This window comes from Schistocerca gregaria, chromosome 3, assembly GCF_023897955.1.
Source record: "Schistocerca gregaria isolate iqSchGreg1 chromosome 3, iqSchGreg1.2, whole genome shotgun sequence".
NCBI lineage: Eukaryota > Metazoa > Arthropoda > Insecta > Orthoptera > Acrididae > Schistocerca > Schistocerca gregaria.
Window position 1 is genome coordinate 169,260,880 of NC_064922.1, and position 20,115 is coordinate 169,280,994.

The window sequence follows — 20,115 nt, forward strand, 5'->3', positions numbered from 1 at the left end:
AATCCTGTGTCACGTCACTGACACTCTCTCCCTATTTCTCAATAATACAACATATGCTGCTCTTCTTTGAACTTTCTCGGTGTAGTCTGTTAATCCTATCTGGGAAGGATACCACACTGTGCAGCAGTACTCTAAAAGGGGATGGACAAGTGTCATGTGGGCAGTCTCTTTAGTAGATCTGTTGCATTTTGTAAGTGTTCCACCAATAAATCGCAGTCTTTGGTTCACCTTCTCCACAGAATTTTCTGTTTGTTCTTTCCAATTTAAATTGTTCATAATTGTAATTCCTAGGTATTTAGTTCAATTTACAGGTTTTAAATTTGACTGATTTATCATGTAACCTAAGCATAGATTTCTTTTAGTACTCATGTGGATGATCTCACACATTTCATTATCTAGCATTGATTGCCAGTTTTTGCAACATACATATACCTTTTCTACATCATTTTGCAATTTGTTTTGATCTTCTGATGACTTTGCTAGACGGTAAATGACATCATCATCTGCGGCAAACCTAAGACATCTGATCAGACTGTCTCCTTAATCATTGATATAGATAAGGAACAGCAGAGGACCTATAATGGTACCTTGAGGACTGCGATAAATCACTTCTATTTTACTCAATTACTTTCCATCAAATACTAGGAACACTGACCTTTCTGATAAGGAATCACATAACTCATACGATATTCCATAAGCACGCAATTTGGTTACAAATTGCTTGTGAGGTACAGTGTCATAAGCTGTGTAGAAACCTAGAAATATGGAGTCAATTTGAAATCCCTTGTCGATAGCATTGTGTGAGTAAAGAGCTAGTTCTGTTGCACACGAATGATTTTCTCTAAATGTGTGTTGACTGTGTGTTATTTGAGGTAATTCATAATGTTCGAACACAATATATATTCCAGAATCCTGCTGCATATTGAAGTTAATGATATGGGCCTGTAATTTAGTGGATTGCTCCTACTGCCTTTCTTGAATATTGGTGTGACCTGTGAAACTTTCACTCTTTGGGTATGGATCTTTCGTCGATCAAATGGTTGTATATGATTGTCAAACATGGAGCTATTGCATTAGCATACTCTGAAAGGAACTTAGTTGGTATTCACTCTGGACTGGAAGACTTGCTTTTATTGAGTGATTTAAGTTGCTTCACAACTCCAAAGATATCTATCTCTAAGTTACTCATGTTGGCAGCTGTTTTTGATTCAAATTCTCTAATATTTGCTTCCGCTTCTTTGGTGCAGGAATTTCGGAAGGCTGTGTTTAGTAACTCTGCTTTAGCAGCACTGTCATCGATAGTATTTTCATTTCTGTCTTGCAGAGATGGCATTGATTGTGTCTTGCCGCTAGCATAATTTACATATGACCAGACTCTCTTTAGATTTTCTGCCAGGTTCTGATACAAAGTTTCATTGTGGAACCTGTTATAAGCATTTTGCATAGGAGTCAATGCTAAATTTTGAACTTCTCTAAAAGATCACCAGTCTTCGAGATTTTGCATTTGTTTAAGTTTGGCATGCTTTTTTCGCTGTTTCTGCAACAGTGTTTTGATCCTTTCGTGTACCAAGGGGGGGTCAGCTCCATTGTTTGTTGATGTATTTGGTACAAACCTCTCAGCTGCTGTTGATACTATTTTTTTTGGATTCAAGCCGCATCTGGTCTACACTTACTCGCGTGTTGTTAATTTTAAAGGAGTGGAGATTGTCTCACATGAAGATATTATGTGAATTTTTATCTGCTTTTTTGAATAGGCATATCTTCAATTTATTTTTGGAGGATTTTGGAGTTACAATATTCAGTATCACTACAACAACCCTATGTTCACTAATGCCTGTATCCATATTGGTGCTCATTTTTAGCTCAGGATTATTTGTTGCTAAGAGGTCAAGTGTGTTTCCACAACCATTTACTATTCGAGTAGGCCCATGAACTAACTGCTCAAAATAATTTTCAGAGAACATGTTTAGCACAATTTTGGATGATGTTTTATGTGTACCTCCAGAATTAAACATGTATTTTCTCCAGCATATTGAGGGTAAATCTAAGTCACCACCAACTATCATTGTACGAGTTGGGTATGTGTTTAAAATTAGACTCAAGTTTTTGTTGAACCTTTCAGCAACTGTATCATCTGAACTGGGAGGTCAGTAGCAGGATCCAATTATTATTTAATTCCAGTTGTTAAGAATGACCTGTAACCATACTAACTGACATGAACTATCTACTTCCATTTCGCTACCAGATAAACTACTTTCAACAGTAGCAACCATATCACTGCCAACTGCGTTTAGCCTACCCTTTCTGAATGCTATTAGGTCCTTCGCAAAAATTTTGGGTGTACTTATCTCTGGCTTTAGCCACTTTTCAGTGCCTATAACAATTTGAGCATTAGTGCTCTCTGTTAGCACCTGGAGTTCTGGTGCTTTACCAACATGCCTACAACAATTTACATCTGTTATACTGATGGTTTCTAGATCTTTGTTCGTCCTGCATTTGACCTACACCCTTTGATGCTGAAGCCTCTAACCTAAAAAACCACTCAGTCCACAGCCCCTGGTACCTATGTAGCTGCCTTCTGTGTGTAGTGGACTCCTGATCTATTTAGCGGAACCCAAAACCCATCCAACTAAAGAGAAAAAATAAGGTAATTGGATAGATAAAAAAATCTACTCACCAAGTGGCAGCAGAGCATACACATAAAAGATTATAATTAGGCAAGCTTTCAGAGCCAGTGGCTCCTTCTTCAGACAGATGAGTTGAAGGGGAAGGAAGAGGGGTGAAGGAAAAGGACTGGAGAGTTCTAGGAAAAGGGGTATATTTCGGGAAATTACCCAGAACCCCAGGTCAAGGGAGGAAAGACTGATTATTGGGGACTGCACCGGAGAAGATTTGAAACCCTGAGAGCTTAAAGGTGGAAGACGGGGTTATGTGCAAGGCAGAGATTACTGCTTAAGCATCATGTATGAGTTAATAAGAATGAAAATCTAAGTGCATTGTATGTACCAGAGGGGGGAGGGGGGGCATCAAAAAATGGACGGGTAAGAAAATGAAAGAGGTAGAAAATTTAAACACATTGAAGAAAGGAGTAGATACTGTGAAGAACTGCTAAGGCAGAAGAAATTAACGTAAATTAGGGCCGTGTGGGTGATGAGCACCAAGGACATGTTGTAACGCTAGTTCCCACCTGCGGAGTTCTGAGAAACTCGTGTCTGGGGGAAGAATCCAGATGGCACATGTGGTGAAACAGGCACCGTAGTCACAATTTTCATATTGTAGAACACACTATGCAACAGGATATTGCGTGTTGCCAGTATACACCCTCTGCCTATCTCCATTCATCCTAGCTCATAATTTGGTTGTAGTCATGTCAATGTAGAAGGCCAAACATTGTTTACATAACAGTTGGTATATGACAGGTGTCATTTCACAGGTGGCTCTCCCTTTGATATATGTTTTGCCAGTTACAGGGCTGGTATAGGTGGTGTTGGGAGGTTGCATAGGGCGTTGGGGACAGTCAGAGGGTAGGAGCCATACAGTAGGAAGGTGGGTTCAAAAGGAGCATAGGAGCTGACAAAAATATTACGGAGATTGGGAGGCGACAAAAAGCTATTGTAGGTGTGGTGGGCAATATCTCAGACAGAATGGATCTCATTTCACGGCATGATTTTAGCAAGTCATGGCCTTGTCAAAGTAACTGATGAATACATTACAGACCAGGGTAATATTGAGTGACCAGTGGTGTGCTTGGAAGTTGTTTTTTGGAGGGATCAACAGTACCAGGCTTGGATGTGATGCCCCAGGAAATCTGCTTTTGAACGAGGCTGGTGGGGTAATTATATACAGTGAAGACAGAGGTGACAATTGTGGTGTATTGCTGTAAGGAGTCTGCATCTGAACAAATATGTTTGCCTTGAATGTCAAGGCTCCCTTCTCTGTTACATACAATGTACAAAGTTATACCAAAAGTAAGGTTCCCATATTTTTTACAAATAGAAAACATTGTTTATTGTTATTAATTTATACGTTGTTGAAAAGCTTACACTTTTGTCTATTTTTCAACATAGTGTCCATTTTTTTTGACACGCTTTCGAAGACGATGCTCCAGCTTTTGTATTTCTAAGTCAAAGAAGTCTCCTGCCAAGCCGTTGAGGAAGCATGTGACCTCTGCTTGGACTTCATCACTCTTGAAGCATTTGCCATCTAAGTGTTCTTTTAGCTTGGGGAAGAGGTGATAATTGCTGGGGGCTAAATCTGGGCTGTACGGGGATGGGGCATAACAGTCCACCCACATTTCTTCAAACGCTCCTGTGTTTGACAAGTGATGTAGGGCCAAGTGTTGTCATGAAGAAGCACTACTCCCTCCTTCACTTCGGCAATTCTGGATTGCTCGCCAGAGTTTGGTCAATGTTTCACAATATCTGTTTGAGTTTATTGACATCCCAGGTTGCATGAAATTGATGAGGAATACCCTCTTCCAATCCCAAAACACAATCGCCATAACCTCTCCTGCTGACTGTGTTTGTTTGAATTTCTTTGGTGGCGGTGAATCAAATGAGGCCACTGATGAGATCATTGTTTTGTTTCGGGGGTGTAAAGAAACACTCACATTTCATCTCCCTTCTTGCCTCCCCCCTCATGTTGAAGAAACTTGCAAGCACAGTCAAGGCGTTGCTCCTTGTGCCATCAGTCAGCATCCAGGGCACCCAGCGAGCACACACCTGGCAATAACCCAATGTTTCTGCTAAAGTTCTTTCAGTTGTGCCATGGGAAGCTTCAGGAATGTGTTCAGCAAGTTCACGGACGGTGACTCTTCGATCTTTGAGCAGCTCACTGTTGATCTTCTTGACAATTGCATCTTCACGGGTGATAACGTCCTTGCATGGAGAAACCGAATTACTGCCCGAAACTCTCACTTGGTGGGAGCGGCAATCAACACTTCCATCTCTGAAGGCTGCCAAGCCAACACTGAGTGACGTAGTGAATTGCGAACGTCCAGCCTCAAGAGTAAGGGAACCACTGTGCGCGACACTGTTGTCAGATTTAGCCTAGCACCTTCCCTCGAGGCTGTAGCTCATTGGGAACCTTACTTTTGGTACAACCCTCATACTTAGCTTTCCACTCTTATTGTCTCATGCAAGAATTTAAGCAGAAATCTCAGTCTTTCACCTTTAAGCTCTCAGGTTTACAAATCTTGTCTGGTGCAGTCCCCAACAATCAGTCTTTCCTTCTCATACTGGCTGGTAAGTCTCCCCTGACCCGCAGTTCTTAGTGACTTTCTTAAATCTATCCCTTTTCCTAGAGCTTTCCTTCACCCCTCTTTCTTCTCCTTCAACCCTTCGGCCTGAAGAAGAAGCCACTGGCTGTGAAAGCTTGCTTAATTATAATCTTATATGTTTTTGTTCTGCCGCCACGTGGTGAGTAGATTTTTTTATCTATCCAATTACCTTATTTTGTTGAAAATTGATTGTTTTCATTGTTATAAAGGGAAGAAATGTATCAAGTATGAGTGACTTGCCCCATCTTTGTGACTTTTCTTATCCATCCCTCTCTTCTCTCCATGGCAGGAACTATTACTTTCAAACTTTAGGAAATGTATCACTTTATGTTTTACGTATCTGTCAGCAGTGCTACACATGTTGCCCCCTGAAGGTAAGCACTGGTCAGCAGTTCTGTCTCATAATTTATTGAAAAGTATCAATATTATGAGAAGGAAAGTTGCTACTCACCATATAATGGAGATGCTGTCACAAATAGGCACAACAAAAAAACTTTGAAAAGTGTTATGTAGATAAAAATTTCTGAAGTTAATTGTATGCAAAATTGATAACAAAGATCAAAGGTTGTGTGTGTGTGTGTGTGTGTGTGTGTGTGTGTGTGTGTGTGTTTGTTTGTTTGTTTTTTTTTTTTTTTTATACATGATTCAGTGATATAAAGAAAAGGATAGATTGTTAGTTACTGTAAAGATGATACATTGAGTTTCAGACAGGCGCAACTGTTAAAGTCACAGTGCCTGCTTGCAACTATCAATCTGTCACCTTTACGGTAAGTAACAATCTGTCCTTTTCCTAATATTGTTGATATGCCAACCTGGAGTTTCCATTGTTTGATTCAGTGATATAAGAATTCGCTAGGTCCAGAAAGTAATTAAGCTTTTATCAAAATACAAGGATAAACAGGAACTAACAGTGTAAGAAGTGTGATGTAATGATTGTGTTACAAACTCATGTTAGAATATGACTTACCTAAATGAATACCTGGAATATTTGTATTTCACCAAAAAACGACATTCTCATTATTTTTTATGTTTTCGGGCTCACTCACAGTGGACTCCATTGTATAAACATTTGTTGGGCAGTGTGAATAATAATGAAGACCATTGTGGGTGAGTGTGAAAGCACCATAAACAATGTGATTGTTATTTATTGGAGGAAGACATTGAAAACAAATGTTCCAGGCTTTCAGTTCATGTGTGTTTCATTCTAACATTAGTAGTGCAGCCATCATTTCACACTGCTAATTTATGTTTATACTAGAGCAACTCACCTTTAAATCAACATACCATATGTTTTGATAAAAGCATGCAATTCGTGTAATGAATGTGTAAAGTGAACCAAACCAAACCATGGCTCGTTGGTACTATATATTAGAAACATTCTAGATCACACAACAGCATGGTGCTCCAATAATCATTATTAGACAAAATAGAGTCAATAATGTCCTTGTTTTTTGTTACCTTGCAGATAGAAAGAGCTTACAGAGAGTTACAAAATAAATTTGCAGCAGACCGTTGGAACTCTGAAAAAGGAGCTGGTGAATATGGCTTGTATTATGAAGAAAACAAACAAGAATTTGACATAAGAGTAAGTCTATCTATAATTTTTTATGTTATAAATAGCCATCATTAATATTCTCTAAGAAAACCTAAATGTCAAAACTTTTATCCTACTGGCTGATCTTGTTCTTTACCGATGTTATCTTTGCTTTGTGCACTAGTTTAAAAAGTGTTCAGTATACCTTGTAGTCTCCCTCATACTCATTTCTACATTTCATCATCAGTTGTTATACTTTTCTACATTGCTAATGTTAATTCTCTTAGTATCTTTGACCAAACTTCTTTCATCTGTGTGAGAGGAATTACTTACAGGATCACTGATCTTGACATTTCCTATTGTGTCACTTCCAGTCTTCAGGAACATTTCATTCTACTACAGTTGTAAAAAGGAAGAGGACATGACAAAGATGAGATGGGAGATATGATACTGTGAGAAGAATTTGACAGAGCACTGAAGGACCAAAGTTGGAACAAGGTCATGGGAATATATGACATTCCCTCAGAACTACTGATATCTTTGGGATAGCCAGCCATGACAGATTTATTCCATATGGTGTGCAATATGTGTGAGACAGGCAAAATACACATGTACTTCAAGAGAAATGTAACAATTCAAATTCCAAAAAAGTGACTTCTGATAGGTGTGAATGGTATTGAACTAGAATACTGGCAAACAATATTTGGAGGCAGTTATAAGAGTTGAAGGGCACGGAATGGAAGCAGAGGTTGAGAAGGAAATGAGACAGGTTCTAAACTATCCAAAATTTTATTCAGTGCGAATATTGAGCAAGCAATAAAGCGAGCCAATGAAAAATTTAAAGAAAGAATTTAATTTGAGGGAGAAGAAATAAAAGCCTTGAGGTTTGCCAATGCCTTGTAATTCTGTCAGAGACAGCGAAGGACTTGAAAGAACACTTGGCAAGAATGTGCAATATCTTGAGGATATAAGGTAAATGTCAGCAAAAGCAAAACAAGGGTAATGAAATGTAGTTGCATTAAATCATTAAATCTAGAAATGCTGAGGAATTACATTAGAAAATGAGACGCTAAAAGTAGTAGATTGATTTCGCTTTTTGGTAGGTAAAATAACTGAAGATGGCCAAAGTAGAGAGGCAATAGCAAGAAAAGTTTTCCCGAAGAAGAGAAATTGATTAACACTGAATATAGATTTAAATGTTAAGTTTTTTTTTAAGTGTAGCCTTGTACAGGAGTGAAATGCAGATAATAAGCCATTCAGATGAGAAGAGTGTAGTGGCTTTTGAAACATGGTGCTGCAAAATGATGCTGAAGATTAGATGCACAGATTAACAGTCTTTAGACTGAAGACCCAAAGACAACAGCAGCATAATCAACATTGTCATCACCATCGTAGGAGCAGCAACAATAACAAAAAACAAAAACAGCGAACACTACTTTTAGTTATTATTCTTATGGTCTTATGAATCATGGATGACAAGCAGTTCAGACAAGAATAGAAAAGAAGCTATTGAAATGTGGTGCTACAGAAGAATGCTGAAGATGCAGTGGTGTACGGGAAAGTGCCATCATCAGATGACTTGGAGGATGCAAAGTGACTTAGGCAAAATTTCTAGTAGATATGATAAATGGCAGCTTCCTCTAAATGAAGAAATATGTTAATTAATGCAGATGTGTAGGACAAAAATCCCATAATGTTCGAATACAGTGTTCTGTATGAACTCAAATGGGAAACGTTGGTGGAAAGACGATGTTCTTTTTGCAGAACACTATTGAGAAAAGTCTCTCAGGTAAGCAGCTGCATTGATTGATGCATACCCGAGAGACTTTCAAGCAGCATGCCCGAGAGGCTTTCGAGCAGCATATTCGTTGGGAAAACCTGAAAACACACTATTGAGAAAGTTTAGAGAACCAGTATTTGAAGCTGACTGTAGAAGGATTTTACTACTGCTAACCTATTTTTCACACAAGGACCACAAAAATAAGATACAAGAAATTAGGGCTTGTACTGAGGCACATAAACATGTTTTATTCTTGCTCTGTTTGTGAGTGGGACAGGTAGGGAAATGACAGGTGATAGTACAAGGTGCTCTTCGGCGTGCACCATATGGTGGCTTACAGAGTATAGATGTAGATCTAGATGTAGATGTAGATCTAGATCTAGAGGATTAGGTGGGTAGATCATGTCACTAATGAGGATGTACTGAGTAGAACTGGGGAGAAAAGAAGTTTGTGGCACAACATGACTAAAAGATAGGATCGGCTGATACCAAGAGCTCACCAATTTAGTACTGAAGGGAAGGGTTGGGGATAAGAATTATAGAGGAAGACAAGAGATGCATATAGTAAACAGGCTCAAATAAATGATGAGGCATACACAGGATAGAGTAGCATGGAGAGCTGTATAAAACTTATCTTCACACCAAACACTACAAGAACAGGATTGCAAATTAATAGCACTATCCACAATCATTGTGTGCATCTCTCTCTCTCTCTCTCTCTCTCTCTCTCTCTCTCTCTCTCTCTCTCTCTCTGTAGATTCACAACATTCCAGCTACAATCAGCAGTGTTGGGAAACATGCCCTGATATCCTACGTTTGAGCGAGTAACTCCAACTGCAATATGGGTTGTAGGGCCAACCAGCTGTTTCTATATATAAAAGAGTGCCCATAGACCATAGAATATTGTAGCTCAAAAGTAAGGCAACAAATTCAGCTTTGCGTAGGAAAATAATGTGTTAAAGAAGTGCTGTTCATGAAGTTTACAAAGGGCAGAATCTTCATGGAGTCCTTCATAATTTGTATTAACTACAAAGAGCACCAGACAAATATATGCGGATGAGCAGAGATACATTCGGCTGTCATCAGTAAATTAGAGGTCGCATGTTCCTTACTTGACCATGAACTTTCAGCAGCTAGTAAGTGTAGAAGTATGACTATGTAACTTAAGTAGGGAAAAATGAGTGATCCCAGCAGTAGCACTCTTGGCTGGTAATCTGAATCATTGTGGGTCCCGGGTTTGGACTGAGTTACTTTTGACATTTTAACCAAGTCTTCTACAATCCTATTATCTGCTCCGTGTACTAAGTTGTATCTATAGTCCTTACACCGCATCTCAAAGTAATATTGTTAAGTATGCATACCTCTCCTAGTATGTCACACACATTAAATTTCTGGGCGACATTTCCAAACCCTCCCCTTTTCCTCAACCTCACCAGCCCTTCTCCATCACCACTCTTCTTTCTGCTGCAACCCTTCTGGCAAAAGAAGTAGCCACTGGCTCTGAAAGCTTGCAAATTCCACTACCTTTATATGGCCACTTGGTAAGTATAATTTTTTTTAATCCAGTTACATTACGTTTTCAAGAAATGTTACTGATATTTGATTGCTGGGAATGTGATTCATCAGCAATGAATGTTAGTGTCATGTGTTTTAGTTAGTCTAAATAGTCTACACAAATAAATGCTAGAAAAATGTATGAAAAAGAGGTCAAATGTTTTGTGAAATGGTTTGTCTAAAAGCATGAAGTAAAATAGACTTGAGACACCTAATTTGCTATATATAATTTTGAGTATCGTTCAAAGGCACGTCAAATGTTTCTTTAAACTATTCTATTTCTTTTAATAAATCATTTCACAAAATTTTTGACCAATTTCTTCTTCATTTTGTCTTTTATTTCCAAATTTTGTTCAGAAAGCATGATCTTATTGGCACTTCATTTGTCTTCCCAGCTCCTTTGTTCTCAAAATTTCTGAAATTTAGTACTTGATTCAAAGGAAGCCTTTTTGAAAGTTGAATATCACACCAATATCTTTTACATGCAGAATAGCTCAGCTTTGAAGAGAGAAACTTTTTAACACTTCATTTACACAGCTAGCAGGAGCTGTTCATGAAATAGTTCAGTTTTCCCTTGACTCACTAAATTTTACTTAATTATGCTGATTACTTTCAAGGAATTAAATATTTGTCTGTGAGGCTAGATTTCACACTAGTCACTTTGCTACCCCATTTGTTCATTTCTCACTCTTAATTTAGGTATGAAAATTCAGACAAAAACTCATTGTGTAATTTAAAGGGAATCTTGTTTTTGCTTCACCCAAACATTTGACCAAAATGTTTTGAGTGTTAATCATACAATAAACTACATCCTTTTTGCGTGCTATAATATTAAAAAAAAGACCATTTTATATCTCAAACCATTTATGAAGTATAAACCGTTTATGAAATATGACGATTTTTACTACCATATGATTCCTGATGCGCAGGGACGTAATCAGGCACACAGCATATGACTCGCTCTCCAGGTACAAAATTCAAAATCTCTAGAACTAAGAGAGATATTGTTCTGATTTCAACTTCAAGTACAATTTACATTTGTTGGTTACATTTCATATGTAATAAAGTGTGGTCTAAAACTAACTACATGCAAAGTCTGTGCAATGCATTTCCACCTTTGCAAACTCTTAAAAATTTCGTGCAGTCATTTACTTGGTTTCATGCAACACAGTAACTAGGATGAAAGAAATTCAGTTCTTTATTGAATGAAGGTGTCAAGCTGTAAGATGCAGAAGGATCAAATTTTTTTGGACATCACCAATTGAGGACACTTCTGTAGTTAGACCTGCAGTTTTGTTTTGTTGCGTGAAGCTGTCGCACACTGCCAGTTGCTTCTATCACTCATAGCCTTAGGTTGCAGACTCTCCAAGACAATGAATGTATGGTCTCCACACATCTCTCTGTTTCATTTCCACTATCTCTTCTCTCTTTTACTCTTCCTACAATTATCTCCATCCATCTCTCTTTCTCTTTACTACCAATTTCACTCAGTGGCTGTCATTGTTCCCTCTCTGTTTGGCTCCCACTGCTATTATCTTCATTATCTTCGTTCATCTCAATTTCTCTTTTATGCCACTTTCCTTCTTTCACCATCCCCCGCCCCCACTGGATCTATGTCTTCTCTCCTCCACCATCACTGTCTTTCCGCTACTCTCTTTCAGCACAAAAAAGTGTGAATATGTTTACATATCAAAATTTTTAGCAAGGAAGGTAGCACGAGGATTGAGGCAGCTGGTTCCCATTTTTCTGTTGGATTCTTTCAAAGAGGAGCATGTTTGCCTTTTTTTGTGCTTTGACAGGAGCATTTTACAGCTGATTCCCTACTTTTCCCTGTTACAGAATTGTGTCTTGCTTGTATAAAATGAATTTTGTAGGTCAGGAAAGTTTCTACAGTTTATGTATATACTTCAACACATTTACATACTTTGAGACATATAAACAACAAATAAGTACAAATAATATAAAGTTAACACAAAAATGTTTCCAATACAACACAAGTTCATTTTACACTATTCTATGTAAAAAAAAAACAACATATTTAGGCTACACCTACCTTATACCAGAAAATGTGGTGTTTGATTTGCAAGTACAAAGAATTCCATATGACAAAACAATTCTTTGGAAGGTGCTTACGTTGCCAGGTGGCACCATCGAATAATTTCGAGGTAAAGACAGCCTGTTTAGGCATGAACAGAAAGAGCATGTCATAATCTTTTATAGGTGTAAAAATGCCAACTAAAAACATGGTTTGGTGACCTCAGAACCCTTGCGATGACCCCAAAACCCTTGCCATGTGTTCACTATATCAGTTGAAAGTACATTTACCTCTCAGACTGGATATTATGTGCATAAGTACAATAACTTTAAAACACAGGATCTCAGTAATGGATTGTTGGATTGTGATATCAAAAAAAATTTCAAAGTTCCCTGAGAACATCATCATCACAAATTATAGTGAAAATTTCCACAACTTGCCATGAATAGAAATTACTGAAGTTGCCATCCTCGCAATTTCGGTACCTAAAATTCTTTTTTTTTTTTTTTTTTTTTTTTTTCCCCTCTCTTGGGTGCGGGGGGGGGGGGGGGGGGGGTTCCTCAGAAACCATCCATGAACAAATGATGTTTTTGTAAGGCATCTATGACCCAACCCAGACCACAACTGAAGCAAAATAACCATCTGAATTGCTCAGTTTGCCTGGGCTAGAGGAAGTGCATAATGTTTAAATTTTGGCCCTGTACTGTAAGACAGCTACAGAATGCCCATTCTTCTGATGGGTATTCAAATTGTTGCTAGGCCAGAACACTTGACCCCTTATCTCTGTGATCAATAGAGGCTGAGATATAACCACCCGAAAAATCTCATTTTTGTGTACGGCTTTTTGGGATGAATTGGTACCATGCAGTTCCATGCACAGAATGATAATCACACAAGAGTGTACTAATCTCTCAGCCTTTTAGTACTTTGAAACAAAATTAGTTATACAGAAATTGTATCTAGAAAGATAATTATTTCACTCACTGCCTTTTTTCACCCAGTTTGCAAGTTATTCTGCAAGATAATTCATAAATATAAAATTTATAGATTCATTTTTTCACACTGTGTGAATAACAACATAAGAACGCAGAGTCCCGCAGTGATAACATTGAATAAAATATCTTGGCAATTCTTAAGCAGATGTAATTGAGAATGTCAAGGAATACTTGGTCAGAAGCTCATGACTTTTCAACCACTTGAGACAGCTTGGAACTTGAGAACATTTTATTTGACAGAGTTGATTGGTTTCTTTATGAAAGTGTTATTAATTGTAACATGGAGGACATATGTTCCTGTGACTTAGTTCACTTCAAATTTTGTCAGTGTAATGAATGTTAAATTGATCATTTTGTTTTATTGTTCAAACACCTCGTAAATTACATTGCTGGTAAAAATAATTTTCATGAAATGCCTTTCAGTGTTGAAATATCAATTAACTAGAGAGTGTTAACGTTTTAGCACACTGCTCCACAACACAGACAGTACCTGAGCTATTATGGCATTGGTTCTGGAACTCCTCAGCAAAGACAGAAACAGTACCAGAAGTACAGAGCCATGACTGCTATTGAAAATGTCTATAACCACCGAATTTCCAAACTGACAATTAATGAATCAACACTGGTAACAAAAGATAAACAAGCAGCAAAGAAAATAAAAGTACGGTATGTAAAACATTTTCACTTTCATACTTCTGTTTGATTATAAGTAGCAGCTTCTTAACATCTACTGCTATATTACAGCTCAGAGATGGAACGCCTTGTTGATGATTTAATTCAAGAGTCAATTGCCAGGGGAGATTTTGATAATCTTTCCGGATCTGGGAAGCCTCTGCCTCATCAGAACACAAACCCCTATGTTGATTTTGTTACACACAAAATGAATCAGGTAAATCGTGGATGTTACATGTAGTTTATGCATTGTAGGTTGAGAAATTGTTTTTAGAATTTTAAGAAATACTTGGCTAATGACCCTTGCATAAGGTGAAACTTTCCATCTTCAGCAATGAATATACTGCAGCTAAAGGGAATGGTAAGGTTGTTGATTCAAGGAGTTATTGATAAATTTCCTGTAATCATAGAAATTCCTCACTGTACCTCTATGCTGAACATTCTTCATATTTCCTGTCAATGTCATTAATATACAACATGAACAGAAAGGGTGCCAACAAACAGCACTGGGCCGCAAGTGAACTTACTTCTACATCTGGTGATCACCTTCCAAGATAACGTGCTGCATTCTTGCTGCCAAGAAATCCGCAATTTAGTCACAAATTTTACTTGATACTCCATACTTTCAATAATAAATGTAGATGTGGTACAGAATCTGATGAGGATTCCATTGGCCTTGGTGCTTTATCGAATTTTAGCAGATTCAGATTTTTCTCATTACCGCTGATAATGAAACCTATATCACTCATCATGTTGGTGGTGCAAGAGTTGAATTGGGCAATACCCCTGGATTTACCTACATAAAGGAAAGTTTAGAAATGGAGTGCAGCATTTCTGCTTTTGGTTTACTATCCTCAATTTCAGTTCATACCTCATCCATGAGTGTCTGGACACTAACTTTGGTACCACTAATGTCCTTTATGTATGACCAGAATTTCTTTGGGTTGTGTGAGAGATCCATTGATAATGTTCTGCTACTGTAGTCATTGAATAACACTTAATGGATTGCCCTCCTACTGTTTCATCATCATCTATCCATCTATAGCCCCATGCTTTGTTTTACATCTGTGGTTTAGTAGTCTTTGATTTTTGTAAGTACTTAAATGAGATCCTGTTTCCATTTAACTGTAACTGAAATAAAAACAGTTGCAGCTAAAAGTGAACATGACATCATTTAAAAATTTATGTAAACTGTTGACCCACATTACAAGAAAAGTAATGTTTATAAATTTCTTTACAGTGAACCTATACCATGGGGGTCCCTGCTATTATGAACTTTTCTGGGTATATAGCTATCAATTACATGGTCAACTATTCTTCTGAACCTGAGCAACAGTTCTTGTACATCAGGCTGTTCCAGCTCGTCGGCTCCATTGTGAGCCGTGGAGCACTTCCTGCTCTAGGGAGCTGTGTAGCTCGCTGTGACCATTCAAGTGGGCCTGCACGTGGCATGGCTGGCTAAAGCAGGCAGCACGGCAAGTGTTTTGATGTGCCAGCCTGCGTCTTACAAGATCGACAACCTCATACTCTTAGCTACTAAGACGTGGTGACATGCTAGACCAGGAAATATGATGTTCAGGAAATAAAGAAACAACTGTTTTACCAGAAATTGCATACTAAATTTATTGGACCTCTGTAGCTTGACATTTTCTTTTCATCACAAGAGCGGAAATATCAGGCATCAAAGTGTTCACAGCGTTAATGCGGATGATGCTCTTCATTGTTGCATCCTGAAGAAACGATCATTCCTTACTTTGTACTCTTTTCATTGCTGAGAAAAGCTGCTCACAACAATACGTAGATCCAAACATGCACATGATCTGAGTGACATTGTTGTGTAGCTTGGGAAATGTTTTTTGCTGTAATGAACGATACCATCGTGACAAATCCAATGTGTTGTAGTACCTCTCTTTCAACAAAGTTGAATTTTGCAAATCAATAACCTCCAATTGAAGTGACGATGACAAGTCATCGGGGGAAATTGAAAAAGGAGTGCTGAACACCTTAAGTTCAATTTCCAAACTAGTGAGGTCTCTCAATCGTGTTTCGAATGACGTGGTGAGCTGCTTTAACTTTGCTTGGTAATTGCTGAAAGTAGTACCTTCAGGTAGTCTTAAAGAAGCAAGACGATTGAAGAATGTTAAATGTCATTACTCATCTGCCTCTCAAATAAACATAACTTTTCCAAGAATGCTTTGATCGTGCATGTCAACAATTAGCTGCCCTTTGCCCTGCAATGATAGATTTAAATTATTCAGATGCATAGTTATGTAGAGGGAGACCAAGAGATGAATACACTAAGCAGATTCAGAAGGATGTAGGTTGCAGTAGGTACTGGGAGATGAAGAAGCTTGCACAGGATAGAGTTGCATGGGGAGCTGCATCAAGCCAGTCTCAGGACTGAAGACCACAACAACAACAACAGTTATGTCATCTAGGAACGCCAGGTCTGATATCCATTTTATATCTTCCAGACAATGCATTTGTTCCCCTTTCATTTCGAGAAAAAGGGATATTTCCTCACGAATGGCAAAGAAAACATTAAGAATGTTCCCCCTCCTTAGCCAACGAACTGTACTGTATTAAGGTATATTCCCATACTCCGCTTCCATATCATTCAGGAATCCTTTGAATTGGCAATGATTCATACTGTGATGCTGTACAAAATTCACACACTTCACGACTCTTTCATTACACCACCTAGTTCTAGTGTTTCTGCACACAGTGCCTCTTGGTGAATAAAACAATGAAGAGTCAAAATGTCTTTCCCAAATTTGCCCCTGAGTTTATTTTTCAAACGAGAAGCAAAACGTTGGTGATGCCTGATCATTTGTGGTGCATCATCTGTCGCTACAGAATGGAGCTTATACTACAGCAAATTCATATTGTCCACTGATTGACAAACAGCTTCAAAAATGTCACATCCTGTTGCGGTGTAATTGAGTGGTACCACATCCAAGAGTTCTTCAGTTACTCGCAGCTCCATGTCGACACAATGCACAAAGACTGCAAGCTAAGCACAGTCCAATATGTCCGTGCTTTTGTCAAGCGCTAGTGAAAGTGCAACAAAGCTTTTTGCCTTTTTCCTGAGCTGTGACTCTAAATCCGCTGCCATGTCCAGGATCGACACAACATTGTTTGCTTCGACAAGTAAACCCCTTCAATTGCCTGCACCTCCCTTGGAAACAAACATTCTGCAATTTTGTGAGTGGTCCCACCGAAAACGGCTTGCCACTCATCGCAGTGATGTGAGCAACCCTGTAGCTTGCCCAAATTGATTCAGTAGTGTTTTCTCCGCTCTCATTCACCTGAAAATTATAAACGCATTAAAGAACACGAACTATGTTGTATGTTTTAATACCCTCTGTATTATGAAACCGTTTTTAAACTTAAGTCTCCTGGTATGTCGTCCTTAAGCCTGGCTACCAGTTCTCTGCGTGCAACGCCTTCTACCTGATCGTAGTGCACTGTGTGAAGACATGTATAATGTCGTTGTATATTGTACCTCTTTGCAGAATTAAATACTTACAAGACACTGCGGATGACCATCCCTCTCAGTGAATAGAAAGATATCCTCCAATAGAGGTACAGGGTTCCCGCGGCTAGTCATAGCTGTCATTGAACACCGATTATTGCGTCAGTTGCGGCTGCATGTGGCCAGGGAGCAGTGAGTTCGTTTTCCCCCTCCACGCAGGCTCCGAGCTGCCGCAGTGAGTGCTCCGGAGCGCTCCAGCTCCCTGGAGTTCGGTTGGAACAGCCTGTTGTACATGCTCCTCCCCATAGCAAAATGTTTCATGTCCTTTATTCAAACGTAACACTACTGCCTCTTTATCTAGGTTGTTGAACACATTAAAAACCTTCTTACTTGTTTTAGTTTCCCATTGTACTTTCATAATCATTTTTGCTACAACTGCCACATGGTCACTGCTACCAGTTTCAATGTGGAAATCCTCAATGAGGTCTGCCAATCAAAGTCTTAAGTCTTCTATTCTTTTATTTCTTCATTCTCTGATGAGATTAGAGTGAAGTAATACATAAACATGTTTATGATCATTTCTGGTCACATTTCTATTAATTTTCTTTCTGTTTCTAAACTGTTGATTAAAAAAAAAGAAATTTAATTTTTGTTGAGCATATCTGGTCATACTTTTTCAGAACAAAGTGTAGTAAAAGATACACACCATTGATACATAAAATAAACTCTGTTTCTAATGTGAAATGTAATATCCAGAATTTCTGAGTTAAAATGTAACGATCACTAGAAATACTTCTAACCCAGCCAGTGTTGATCCATGGTCTGGATTTGTAAGAATTATGAGAAATATGCAGTTTATTTTGTTACGTCTAGTCACATGTTGTGTGTCCACTCAATCATATTATTTTGGTGTACAGTGGAGTTTGGTTATGCAGATTATTCTGCACTGTCCTATGCCATACTGTGCAGCTACTTCCAGTTTTAAGGATCAGTTAATGGGAATCAGTTGATAATGTTATGTAGCTTCATAAGGACAGAGAATTGATCGTCATTTACCTACGTGCAAATTACTAATGATGTGCCATGATTATTTTCATCCTGTATAAATGACCTTTTTTGTTATACTAATTGTAAAAAAAACTAAGTTGTCTTAAATGAATATTTATTTGACAAGTTTTTTCTCATTAATCCAGCATTATTTGAAACAACCATATAAGTAAGTGTGAAATTATTACTTCAAGCATATTCATCAGAATTCCCAGAGCTCATGAGCCTAGTATGCACCACTAAGTCCATCATTTTCTTCTAAATCTGAACCTGGACTTCCTTTCCTGTTTATCATATCAGCTCATTCTACTGATTCACATTGTCAGTCTTGGATCTGATCTAGCATTTACATCTTCTTTTATGTAGATGCAAGTTAAATGAAAGCATACAATCAATTACATGTACTAAATCAGAGAAAATAATTTTTTTTTTAACTTTTGCAAACCTATGCCTACATTAGCATCAGCAATTGCCAAATATTGGAATATCAGCATTTGGTAAATTTTGCTGTTAGATGGCATAACATGATTTTTTAAGTACATCTGGTGCAGTATCATATTCTTACTTTATTCTGAAAATCTGTGTTCCATGAATCACAAATCTTTAGGCTGAAAGTTTTTTGCGAGGATAAATCTCATACATCTTCTCCAGGAAAATGAAATGATATAAAGATTGTGAGAAATTCATTCACTAACTTGACAGATGAATCTTAGGAAGCAGATGTAACAAATTCTTATCTAAGCTCAAACTGCAGGTGCATTATATTGTGACTATTCGTGCTTTGCCATATCTACATTGTGTTTGGTAACTGTTGACAGGTAATATTATTTATTTAATACCTAAGAACAAGTATTATTTGAGCTCTCAAGCTGAATAACTGTAATTATTTGCTTTTTCTTATGTCTGGTAGGTAATGATAGATAATGGCTATGTGCCAGAATGGATTACACTACAAAAGGAAATTAAAATTGATGCCGCAGAAATTCGCAGCAAACTTTCAGAGGTACGATCAACTCTTGGAACAGAACCACTTACAGCTGATGAAGTACGAGTGTGGAAACAGGCAGTCTGTGATCAGGAGCAGAGTGTCAAAAGATTGAATAAGAAAATTAATGATTATAATCTTCAAGTCCCTTTACTAGAGAAACAGAAACTCTTGTTCCAAATAAATTTGGAAGCTGAGAAAATATTAAAGAATGGTAAAACCAAATTTGATGTTGTTAATAAAAGCTCTGGTGCCAGTGAGGATAAATATCAACATAATAATTCATCAGTTCTCAATATATTTGACTATTTGTTTGCAGGCAAAGTATGAAGTTCAGTTATGTCTGTCGTTGCTGTCCCCATACAAAAAGAACATGTAAACACACTTCTGTGATGTATAATGTGATATTATGATTACATAAAGTTAAATGATGTCAGATATTTATTTTTGTAGTACAACTAATAATTTTCAAATAAATTACCATTAAGACAATTTACTATCATTTTACTTGGTTTCTAAATTTTTGATTGTTGATTATGGGCATTCTTATATAAGTGGCAAGTATTTCACCTCTGGAATTGACTTGCATTTATGAAAAAAAGTTGTATGGCGTCTTGTAATCCACTTTATGTTATAGGCCACTTTAACTGGCTGGACAAGTCAGGTCACACCTCAGAGGAAAGCAAGGACATATTATGTCTACTTCTGGTGTTCAAGCTAACCACATTGAGGACAACAGTCTCTCTCTTGTAGCATCTGC

At 37.8% G+C, this 20,115-nt stretch overlaps 1 protein-coding gene across 2 annotated transcripts in view; it reads left to right on the forward strand.

Annotated features, from left to right (window-relative positions):
• Positions 1-19,847, forward strand: part of LOC126354605 (dnaJ homolog subfamily C member 28) — a 49,651-nt gene extending 29,804 nt beyond the window's left edge. For both annotated transcript variants that reach the window (XM_050004359.1, XM_050004360.1), the window contains 4 exons: positions 6,744-6,863; positions 13,640-13,842; positions 13,921-14,065; positions 19,281-19,847. In XM_050004359.1, the coding sequence (XP_049860316.1) occupies positions 6,744-6,863; positions 13,640-13,842; positions 13,921-14,065; positions 19,281-19,685 (873 nt within the window). In that variant the 3' untranslated portion in view covers positions 19,686-19,847. The remainder of the gene's footprint in view (positions 1-6,743; positions 6,864-13,639; positions 13,843-13,920; positions 14,066-19,280) is intronic.
• The last annotated feature ends 268 nt before the right edge of the window (positions 19,848-20,115 follow it).